Genomic DNA, 12,332 nt, shown 5'->3' on the forward strand with positions numbered 1-12,332 from the left:
TTTGTATGTACACTTTAAAAACCAAAATAAAATGCCACTTTTGTATTTTTCATTTGATACCTGGTGTGTAAGTAAAACGTTGAGATTGGCTTTTTTTCCTCTTGCCATTGCAGAGATAAAACTGCACCTGAACTGCAGCTGTGATGGTTTTGTTATGGTATGGAGGAACTTCAAGTATGATGTTTGCCTATAGGAAAGTTGAAAAAAAAAAGTTTTACACATTAAATGCAAATGAAACTATTAATTACAGAAAAACTAAAACACCTACTGTAAAACTAAAGCACCCTAATATTTTGAAATTGGCAAACTTCAAGTTTATGCACATTACACAGTAAAACAGTACTATAAGCAAACTTTTATTTGGAGAATTTTATCTTCTTTTAAACACAAGTGCTCTGAAGATAATGCTTTCATTAAATAGACTTATCATCTAAAGGACGCTTTGCTTATCTGAGAGCACAATAAAACCCTCTAGCAGTTAAAGAATTGCATTTTGGCTCATTAAGCTTTCAAAAAAAATTTTAGTTCACTGAAAATAATTTGTCACATTAGAAAAATTATCTTTTTTTTTTTAAATTTTCAAGTTCTTTTTTCATTACTTTTACAACAAGCATGCTATTTCCAATTCCTTCAAAGCATCATCTTAATGGCTACTTTATAGTGTTAAGCCAATTAGAAGTCTCCAATTGTCTGAATTAGCCAGTGATCTATTACTTTAATAAACAAAGTCTAAATTTCAGAACAACAATGAAAATGTCTATTATCACATTTTTTAAAAAATAAGCTTTCTAAAGTAAGAAAAATTGTTTCTCACCCCTTGACACTTTTCCCTAATTATTTTCCCTTCTACCTCCCACTGAGGTCGTCCATCTGTTGAGAGAAATTTACAAATAATTCAAACAAAAATAATTTTCTTAACACCTTAATAATTCATCTTAAAAATACTTAAATACTTAATATAAAACTGGATTTATTTTCAGTCATGAAGAGGCTGTTAAACTTACAGACACACACTGTAAACAAAGAACAGAGATGCTATTGGAGTTTCAACACTGTAGCATTATCAGTTGCCTGTTGTGCAGGGCTCTGCATTGGAACCCAGTGTGCTCATCCCATACAGGCAGACCGAGCTCCAGAGGAGACTGTGTGTGCTGTAAAGTGCACACAGGGATTGTCCCCTCATGTTTCTGAAAATGCTTCTGAAGAGTGGTTAAACTACTGCTGCCACTTGTGGTTATTCAAACAAACCCGCTGATGACTTGGAGGCTGAGTCAGCATGCGAGAGATAACCCAGGCCACACCTTCCTGCCCAGCCCCACGGGCCATGCACTGCCCACAGCCTCCCTGCCCCAAACCCAGGGAGCCCGTGGGTCAAATGCTGGGCAAGGTGGCTGTGCTGAGAGGGGGGAATCACCTGGGCAGCCTCCCTGTGCTCTGATCTGGCATAAGCCACACCCTGAAGGGAGCTCTTGGCTCTCTGTGCCACTGGGGGTTGTTACAGGTAACCAGGGAACTACAGCAGCAGCTGTGCTTCTTCCAAACGTATTCTGTTTGTGTGGCAAAACACATTATTACATAACATATGGTATTTGCTAATAAAAATAACACAACTCTTATTTACATATGTAAGGAAATAATAAGAGGTAGAAGAATTGGACTCGGTTTGCAAATTTTTATTTTTAATAATTTCTTTTGCTACTGTTTCCCTGAAAGTTCAAATCAGACACTTAAATGACAACAATGATAATTTAAGAAGTTCAGATTTTATGTTTTATTATTATCTAACTAGCATTTACTTCATTAGCTGAGGAGTCAGTTCCTATGCATTGATTATACCAGATGTAACATGGCATCAATGCCAAATAGTACATTTCAATTAGTTCCCATGTTCACTTTTCATTTTTTTATAATAAGAAGGAGAAAATACATGGTATGATCCGTCAACAGCATCTTTCAAATACACACAATTCCAAGTTAGTTACCCTCTAACTGTCTTCCTGAATCAGAAGTAGTACTTCATTAATAATTGCCAACCAGCACATACATCAGTGCCCAAATGAACTTTCCAATTACTACTCCAGACTTTTTTTTTTTTCCCTTTTAAAACATCCTTACTTCTTACAATCAAACTCAGGTACTGAGCTTGGTTTGAAAAAAAAAAAACCAGCAAGACAGTATTTACCTTGTCCTTTTTCAAAAAATATAATTTTGGATTCTGGAAGAAAATTGGATCCTGTCACCACCATTTCATGGCCTCCATTTACTGAGCAGCTGTTGATGCTGTACTTCTCAATCTGAGGAAGTTCTTGAGCAGATCGCTGAGCTTTAGAAATATTAAGGGAATAATTGTTATTCACAATTTTAATCTCTAGAAGTTCAGCTGTTCACTAGGTAAATGTATAGAGATAAGTCATGGTACAAGCTCTTGTCAATGAAAGGGTTTTACCTTTAGAATGAATATTTTCACTGAGATGTGTCAGCTGCCTCTGCTCATACACAGACACTGCTGAAGCTGCTGTGTGACTGCACTGTGAGGTTAAAGCCCAAAATGTTTTTTCTCTACACCTCCAAGCTGCCACTTGGCAAGTACCATCTTTATTTAAAGATACAGTAATTTTTGGCAACTGAGCTCTTTACACGCAATGCTTTTTGCACACTTGTTTTATACAATTCTGGCAATAAATATTGTCAGAATGACACTACTACTGACACATGCAGAAAACGTAAGTATAAATGATGTATAGTTAGAGCAATCTTACAGCATTCAACAGGTATGGAAGCAGTCTGCAGAGATAAGACTTTTCCACTGGGCTGTGGGATGTGAACACGGAACACAAGGCGCACTCTGGTGTTCTTTCTTCCAATATCTGTCTCTCCTTTCCGGAGCTCTATGTCTGAATTGCGCAGTTTCAAAATACCAGCACAATCGATACTGGAGATAGGAGAGGATGGACAGATGGATCACAAGAGAAATGGAAGAAAATCAATCAAGCTATTGCCAAAGTACACTCTGTAAGCCTTTCTTTGGTTAAAGAATTAAGCTGTTCTATTTTTCCCCCACATTATGGCATTTCAAGTGTTATTTTAAATGTCTGAGATTAAAAGAACTCTTAGTGTGAAAACAGCAGCAAGTACTAGTGAAACATTTTGTCTTGTAAATGTCCAGCTGCTGCTTTTTTGAACCTTTAAAAGATTATTTGTTATTGCACATTGTTTAACCTCTGAAGTGAGTTATTTAACATAATAAACATCATTTACAAGGAGCAAGAGACCAATATTTAGTTCTGGTTTAGGAAGGACTAGAGAACAATAAACTGTACCCATCAAGTCCCAGCTGCTGTTCCACACAGTGGTCAATTACTCATAAAAGACACAACCTCAATCAAATAACACATACGCACGGAGCTTCCCTGCCTCTCTGCTCCTTTGCTTCTGGCTGTCCACACACTGGCTTGCTTTAAGAGGTGTGTCTCTTCATCATGATCCAGATTTGTGGAAAATACACTAATTTTACAAGATTTTTCTTTCACCTTTGCACAAACAAAGAAAATAAAAACTGAATGGCTAACTCATGCTGTGATGTACCTGGCTGACATATTATTTTCAGGAAGAAGTGGAATTTCCAAAACTTTGGTGCTGGCAATGATGATCTCCTGGCTGGCGGTGGCGACAGTCTTGCCAGTGATGCGGTGCACCTGGTAGAAGGCATGGGGCCGCAGGTAACGATCGTCGGCTGTGCCAATGAACATCTGCAGGTTCACTGGCTTCTCGCTGTAGCCCAGCAGCTGAGGGAAGGGCACACGGAATAGGAACAGATTAGCTGCCTCCTACTGCGTCTGTGTGCGCACAGTACAAACACACAGCTAGGCCAAAGAGTTAAGAGTCAGTAGTACTTAATCACAAATTTCTTCATACTCTTCAGCAAGCAGGAAAGTGAGTACAGGTATCTGTACCCAAACACAAGTAGTGGCAACAATTACTGGAACAAATGGATACCAAAATATCATTATTATTTTTGAATCTCCCAAAGAGAATTTTTCTATCTACAGAATTTCTACATCAAAACTATGCTATGCTTATGTCTGTTTCTGGGATTGTTTTTAATCAAAGCCAAATTACCAATTTTACTAAGATGCAACTAGATTCTAGAAATACTAAAATATTTTAGTTTTTCTACTGTGAAACGGAATAGCAACTTTTATTAAACTTAAGAAGTTTTGTGAATGCAAATATATCAAGTTAGGACAAGAAGATTCAGTTTATACATAGAAAATCAAGCGTGGTTTATTTTTGGCAAAGAAAATACTTTAAACTCCCAAATTTTGCAAATGTTAATTTACACATATTTCCTTTTCTCAAACACAAATCTAACCACCAATGCACTCAAGTTGTCATAAAACCACCTGTTGCTTGAGCTAACTGCAGCAATTCTGGCACAACACACTGGAACAGCAGAAAAAAAAAAACTGAATCTAAAAGAGAAAGCCCGTTTTATGATAGCATGTGGGTAATATTATCCAGAAGATTTAAGGAAACAAATGTAATCAACAGTAACATCAAAGTCTCCTTTAAGCACTGCTATTATAAGTCTGAAGCCTAGCGAGTATTTCTTACAAATCCATTTTCCTTCACCTTCCTGAAATTGGCAGATTGACGCAGGCTGCAAGTTATATAATTGCTAAACTGCATTGGAGCAAATTTACGTTTCATTGACTTTGACATCAACTTATGTTCAAGCGGGAGGGAGGGCCAGACAGTCATTCTTTAAACATGGTTTTGTCATGTCAATATTTTTGTCTCTAGGGAGAGTTATTTGGTCACACAACAATATTATCCAAGCTCTTTACAGAACTAACACTTAAAAACCAAGCAAAACATGTCAATTTAACCTACTTAGAAGAGTAATTTAAGCCAGTAGTCAGTGGCACAAAAGCCCAAAGCACACCCACACCCAGCAGTCAGAAGCTCCACTGCTGGTGCATCACTCCTGGCAGGGAGTTTTATGGACCAAATGAACTCCTGGTTTCTATATTCAAGCTACAGCTATGGCAGCACCTACCAGTCCTGTCACTTTCATTAGAACTTTCTCAATCAGGAATAGAAATTTAGGTTCTGACAGAAGTCTGGAAAGTCTTTGTTTTGTCAAATATGTAACATCTTTTTGTTCTTGCTGGAGTTCTCAGTACAGAAAAAGCTAAGTCCAGCTACAAAACACCCAGACCAACCCAAAATATCCCTTCAGCCTCTGAGTGGAGACAGTCTAGATTGTCAAAGTTGCTTCCCATGTAAATGAATGTGATAAACAAGTATTCAGAAATGTTACAGTAAAGAACCTCCTGTGACAATCAGTGTACTGACAGGTTTCTCTCCCTTCATCTGTCAGAAGTCAGCTATAAACTACAGGAACACAACTGGACCACAAGGAACTTTCCTCTGAATGTTGTGATGACAGTGGAGCATAGGGACTGTTACATCAATTAAGTATATACACATGCATAAGTTCCTTTTATACTTTATGCAGGAATTCAGTTTCCAAAAGTTTCTTTTCGTTAAACACCAAATGAATATTTGAATATTTTTTATTAGTCTGAATTATTTTAGGAGTTTAAAGAAAATTAGGACATGTATTAGTTTAGCATTACAGCAGCCATCTTGTCACAAGTTTTCAACACTGTGACTCCACCATCCATTTTCCTCAGAGTTAAAATTAAATCTTAACACAATGGAATCCAGCCTAAATGTGACGTTAGTTAAATGTGTTCACTCTAATACTGGGAATTATAAAAATTACAAGCCAGACCTATTCAAAAATTTGACTGCCTTCCAAATGCGGTCACTGTGACAAAGCTAATTTCCAATTAAGGCTAATCTTCCCCATCCCGAACAATGGACATGTACACAGCAGTTCTAGAGATACTGGTGATATCAGAGATAAGGAGGGGTGGGGAGATACTTGTAAAACTAAGCTGGTCTGTCTACAGTCCATGAAGACCATCTTCTACAAAAGCCTACACAGAGTAAGAGCTCAACTTCGGGAAGTAAAACATCCCTCATGCAGCAGTCACACTGGTATTGCCCAGGAAACTCTATGGCCATATACACTGGCAAGGTAGCAGAGACTTAAAAAATATGTATTTGGTATTGCAGACAATTTATTGCTTTTACTCAAGGTTAAAATAAAAAGAGAAAATCCCCTCACAATGTAAAGGTATGAATATAACCAATGTGTGCAATACCCGTGGCAATTAAGTAAGCCAGGGAGTAGGAAAGAGAATAACCCCATGTCCCCCAGCACAGAGTGTAATTCAGGGCCTGACTGCACTAATGGGGCCTCATTAAAAGGAAACATCCCAGCCTTAAGCAAGCAATGGACAGGCTGCAGTGTCCCCGTGCCCAGTCCACAGCTAAAGCCAGCAAGCTCAATAGACTGTGCATGCTAACGAGGCAGCCTGATGTGCTAGTGAAACTCAGGCAGCTGGAGAGATGGTGGATAGGAAAAAACCCAACTTTTATTATAAGAATCTGTGCTTTAGAATTAACATTTCCCCCTTAAATCTTGTGTAATAAGTGAGCTGACAACTCCAGGCATGCAAACGGATTCTGCAGAAGTACAGTCCAAAATTTACGGTGTCTGTAATTAAAGATAAGACTCTGTGGGGGCCAGTGAGTCAAAGTTTCAGTAGAAAATGATCCCGTATCTTGTGGAGAGGACGGCTGCACATTCCCTGAAGCCTCTGTTACAAAATCACTCAAAGGCCCCAGTGAAACCAACACACTGTGCACAGCACCACCGAAGTAGAGACAGCCCATGTGACACCATCCTCGAGAACAGGGGACAATGCTGGGTTACTGTTAATCCACCTCAAGCACCCCCACCATATCTGCAGGTACAGTCAGCACTCTGCCGAAGAGCATCAAAATATTCCGAAGTCCATTCTGTGGCTAGTCCTGGTGAGAGCAAGTCTTGGCTGTCACTCCCTACACAAAACAGAGTAAGCAAAGCAAAACTTTCTGCCCACCATACTTGGTCCCCACCAGAGACTGAATTATCACAGAACCTGCATCGCCTTCCGTCTCCAAGGAATGCTGTCATCTCTCCTCCAAAGGAAAGACAGTGTTTGGATTCTGACTTGCCATTATTGATGCAATACCTACCTTGAAACTAATGCAGGAGCCTTACTATCCCAAATCGACTTCAAATCAGGAAAAATGACTTATTTAGGCATTTAAAATACATTTCTTTTAAATACAGTTTTGTTCTCATTCAAAAAAAAATTTGATTGTTCCTAATTTCATTGACAGCAGGATGATACTTTCTTACCACCTTGTCTGCTTTAGGCACAGTTCTGTAGGTTGAACAGCCCAAATACTTAAGTCAGTAAAAAAACCCAACCTGCTAATTGTTTTTTCAACTAAAATAAGCACTTAATTAACTTGAAAGAAAAAACACTATATTTTGTTCAAATACATAATGAAGCCATTGTATCTGAACCTTTAGTTCACCTTAGTAAAGAATATACACAAATAAGAACACAGTGTCTTTATACAGACCATAGGTATTTAAATAAACAGCATTTTACAACCTACTGGCAAGTGCTGAGAATCAGCACCACGAAGAAGTATTACAGTAAGGCACTACAGTATCAATGTGCCCAAGATTCAGTCATGGAGGAGGAGGAACAGTAACCTGAACCACTGATTTAGCCCTAGGTAGGCTTTCAGGTACACCCTTCAGCACTTATTTCATTAATGTGCAATCCTGGAGCTGCTCACTATAAACAAAAAATTGCTAATTTTACTTTAAAAAAAGATACACCACTTTCCCAGGAGCAGCAAACAGTGTGCTGCAGACAAGCAGTAAGTTACTGCACTGTGTCACTACTGACCTCTAGAAACCCTCCCCTGTAACAGAATCCTGATACACCACCCACTGCTCTGCCGAGGAAACTCAGCCAAGTTGTTTTTGTGTTTCTATATCGTTTCCATAGCAAAGGTCAGTGCCTGCGTAAGTTAAACTAAAGCTGGAAGGCTAAAGACTGAAGGTCACTACAGGATAAGCCACAAGGGCTTCACGCCAAAGCATTTCCAGCCGTATTACTACACTGCACACAGGAAACCCCTGCATGGCACTGTGAGTTCAGAGCTTTTACCAAGCAACTACAAAAGCAGGCAGTTAATGAGAAAAGTTTTGTATCATCAAGGAGTTGTATTTTATGTGACAAACACTCCTATGTTCTTAATGCACACATGGAAAATCCTTTAAAAACGTGTCATGCTAGAGACTCTGTGGATTAATTGGATCACCAAAGACAGCACTATTTAAACTTGGAATTTTGTGGCAGTGGTGAGAACCTTTCCTTACTGAGGAAAACAAAGAGGTCACTTTAATTAAGAGGCATTAACCTGGAAAAAACAAGTTAGCATTTTTCCAGATTACATGCAGATTATATTTGGGCCATAGATGTCTCACATATCATTGGTTCCATGCTCTGATCTAAAGAAAACCTTGCAAATTGAAAAGCTTGTGAGAAGACTCTTTTAGCCTCTAATAATTAAAATTTTTACCTCCTCAACCCATTTCTTTTTAAATGAAGAAGATTCTGTCCATGTTTTCCATTTATCGTTGCAGGCCAAGTCTTATCAATCCCTATTCAAGTGTAAAAGTGTCATTTCTTAAGACATGCAACAAGACTTGGGAAAAATATCCAATAGAAAATATACACTTCACAGTAACCAGGTACTTACAGACAACACTAGTATACTTGGAAAGAGTCTGGTTTTTTGAACGAAAGTATCCAAAACCCCAAATACCTAATAGTGTCACTGAACCCAGAAATAATGTCAGCATTGATACCAACAACATTCAGATGGTGTTAAAACCTAATTGATTGTATTTTTAAAGCATTTTTCCTGCAAAACTTCCAATCATTTATTAGGAAATTGCCATGCTTCATCAAAGATTCATTGGGGCTTAATACTCATGTTTTATCTTTTATGTGCCTTTTTTTGCTTGCTAATTGAAGACAAAGATTTGATCAACACTTCAGTGCTCCTTTGCCTTTGCGCAATTAATTCACTGCTTATGGCATTACTGGATTGGTGAAGTAGGCTGATTAGAAAGAAAGCTTTTACATACAATTAGGCCTCCCTAAAAATAGGGTATAGTCTTGAAATACAAGGCAAGTTTGGCATAGTCAACTCCCTGAAGTTAATCTATCTTCACCAAATGCACCAGTATCTAGATAAAAATTCTCAGTTCAAACGTGAACATGGAAGGAAACTCAGCTGTGTAAAGAACCAAAAGCATTTACTAAGCATTTACTTCAGATGGAGATTTCCAATGCTTTTCAACACTTTGATATGAAAAGCATGTTGCAACTATTTATTTCCTCCTTGATAGACGCACAGCAGCTGGATGCATTTCAGTGACTTCTGTATTCCTTAGAACATCCTCCAAAGTGACAAGGTAAGGAGGGCAAAAGAGAAGAACACAGGCCCCATTCTAGAGGGTGAAAAGAGCAAGCTGTTCTCTTGAATCAGGTACTTTTTCCTTTTACTTTGGAAGGCTGAGCAAAATATGGTATAGTTCACCATGAAACCTAAACGATCCTAAAGGAAAAGAACCTTCACCACTTAAATTTCAGTCCACTTCAAAAGTAAAATACAATTCTTTTAAAAACTTAAAGAAAAAACTGAACCATCTTAATGATCCTTCTAAATGTTTTATCCTTTGAGAAAGGAGAAATGTGACCCACAAACCTAGAATCTTTTGGACAGTGATATCAGAGAGGCACCAGTGCATGGCTTTGAACAACTGAACTTTTTTTTTCTACAGACATTTCTCCACAAGAATTTCCCTTATGAGTGGTGTGCAGTGACTTTCCTAAAGAACTGTGAGAATTGCTGGGTTTAAAAGCTGCAGGGCTATCTGCCAAGCTGAACAGCACATCTATCAACCATGACTTGGGATGACAAGGATCCAAGGGCATGAAGATGAACGTAATTCGAAACAAAAGACACAATGACTAACACCAGGGGTACAATTTATTGTGAATTTATCAACAGTTGCGTTTTGAAAAACTTGAAGCAAACCATGGGCATGAAACAAAGAAACCAGAGCTCAGGGAAGCTATTGAAAGTCAGACTGACCACAGTCATCCCTTGCAGCCCTGCAGAGGTGAAGAGAGTGCTGGCCTGTAATTTCCAATGGACTGCTTGAAAGAGACTGCAGAAACTGATGGAAGAAAACTCCATTCAGATCTGTTATGCAATATTCCAATCACTGGCTCAGAAAGTCTTCACAGCACATTGGAATTTTTTTTATAATTTCATTCTGACTCCACAGAGTTTATAACGTTACAAAAAGTTAAATATGTTAAACCAAAATACCTGTTTCAACCCCTTCCTGAAGTGCAGTACTATTTTCTGTCACTTGATTATTTGATGCACCTTCCATCAACTGAGAAGGAAAAGCATACATATTGAAAAAGTATCTTCCTTTGTCTTTTGTTAAATAAACTTATTGAGTAGACTGATTTGAAGACTTTAAAATAGTACAGACCTTTGCAATTGTGAAAAAAATAGTGGCAGATAAAAGGAACAAACTTCAATAAACTATTAGGTAGGGGCACAAGCCCAATTAAAAACATTTTAAAGGTCATCACAAAAACAAACAGATCCTGCAAAGGACTAAAGCAAACAAGTAATGGCAAATATCAATTCATTACTGGTCATGGTACCATGTGTTTACACATGTACAGAACATTCTTCAAGGTTCAAAAAGTTGGATTCCTGTTTCTGAAATCTCACACTTTTACACAGTCACTGCTTGCAGACAGGATTGAAAGTGTTTTAAATACTGACGTCAGGCATTTTTGAGGTGTTTTAGTCCTGCCCCATTTTACACTATGCAAAAAGGATATAATTTAATAGCTAAAATAGTGTTAAGGCTAACACAGTGCAGAATTGCAAGTCCCATGTAACCAGCCATCAAACCATCCATCTGCACTTGGCTCTACCACACTCTTGAAAAAAAAAAAAAAGTGCTATTCCTGAAATATCAACTCCAAATGCAATACATAATTTGGATGACAAAAGCGCAACATGCCACCTTTCTCCTTGCAAACCATTCTGCTGTATTATTTATTCCTTCCCTGTGAAAACTGTCAGCATTATCATGCAGATTCTCTACCAAGGTAAAAGAAACTGTACCAGATGACATGGATTAGCTGGAACATACTTCCAAGAAAACAGAGCTTAAAACGAAAAGTATCTGCTATTTAGAGCATTTTGCATTAAAAAAAAGCAAAAAACAAGGGAACATCATTATAGAATTAGCTTTCTTAAAGTTAAGAGATATACAAAGCAAAGCATGATGCTCCACTTATTTAATTTCCTCCATTTGGAAATAAGCTGATTAAATGTACTCACAACAGATGATGCCAAATTTGTCAGAAGCTTAGTGTCCTAGCAACAGGTGTGGTACAGTATTAGTAATAGATTAATGACATGCACTAATACATTAATGGCGTGAAGCCATGTACTATCTTAAAAATCTTTATTTTAAATAATACATCAAGTGCACATGCAGAACTACAGAGGCTTCACAGTCTGGAAATTAGCACTCCAGCTCTCTATAAAATAATATTCAAAAGCAAAAATGAATTGTGTAAGGAGCAAAAGCACAGAGGCCTCCAGGCACCCAAAGATGTGGCAGTTGGATTTGACAATCGCTGTAGGTGTGTTCCAATGAAAAGATTCTATTCAATTTACCCACCTCCTTTCTCATCTCTGACACTGGTTAAGACACAGTTGTTTTACACAGGAAAACACTGAGTTCTTTACTGCAATGATCACACACATGAAGTGTCTGCTCTAAAGCTAAGAGCACCAAAAGAAAAGTCAGAAACAAGTAGTAATGCATATTGTGACATGGATTTCTGTAATAGGCTTCCAGAAGTACTTGAAAACATTACAATTTGTATGAAAGTAAAGTAATATTCGTCTGCTTACAGATATTCAGTAGCACCTTTTCCAAACTTGGCCCTTCCCATGCTGTTTTTCCCAGCAGTGAGTAAAAGAGTAAATACAAATCAATGCTTTGTTTCATAACAACTTCCTATCTCCTATCAAACACAACAATTAATTTCCAATCCAGCTGGAAGAGACCAAATTGCAAAGTAGAATATTGATTTGCATTTGCATTCATTTTAATTTAGAGAGGCGTAGTACAATGCATGTGTTGAAGCATGAGACTGTCAGAGACATAAATGCTATCCACGTTTTAAAGACAGCGTTCTCATATAGCAATGTATTCCACAATTTCAGTGCAA

The 12,332-nt window shown here is 37.9% G+C and overlaps 1 protein-coding gene across 2 annotated transcripts in view; it reads right to left on the reverse strand.

Annotated features, from left to right (window-relative positions):
- Positions 1-12,332, reverse strand: part of NFATC3 (nuclear factor of activated T cells 3) — a 64,046-nt gene that overhangs the window by 23,864 nt on the left and 27,850 nt on the right. For both annotated transcript variants that reach the window (XM_042027472.1, XM_042027470.1), the window contains exons 4-8: positions 3,586-3,785; positions 2,760-2,932; positions 2,183-2,323; positions 815-870; positions 61-187 (exon numbers count right to left, since the gene is read on the reverse strand). In XM_042027472.1, coding sequence (XP_041883406.1) covers positions 61-187; positions 815-870; positions 2,183-2,323; positions 2,760-2,932; positions 3,586-3,785 — 697 coding nt within the window. The remainder of the gene's footprint in view (positions 1-60; positions 188-814; positions 871-2,182; positions 2,324-2,759; positions 2,933-3,585; positions 3,786-12,332) is intronic.

Source organism: Corvus kubaryi, unplaced genomic scaffold, assembly GCF_017639235.1.
Source record: "Corvus kubaryi isolate FWS band 111438036 unplaced genomic scaffold, C.kubaryi_AGA036_p1.0 37300, whole genome shotgun sequence".
Lineage (NCBI taxonomy): Eukaryota > Metazoa > Chordata > Aves > Passeriformes > Corvidae > Corvus > Corvus kubaryi.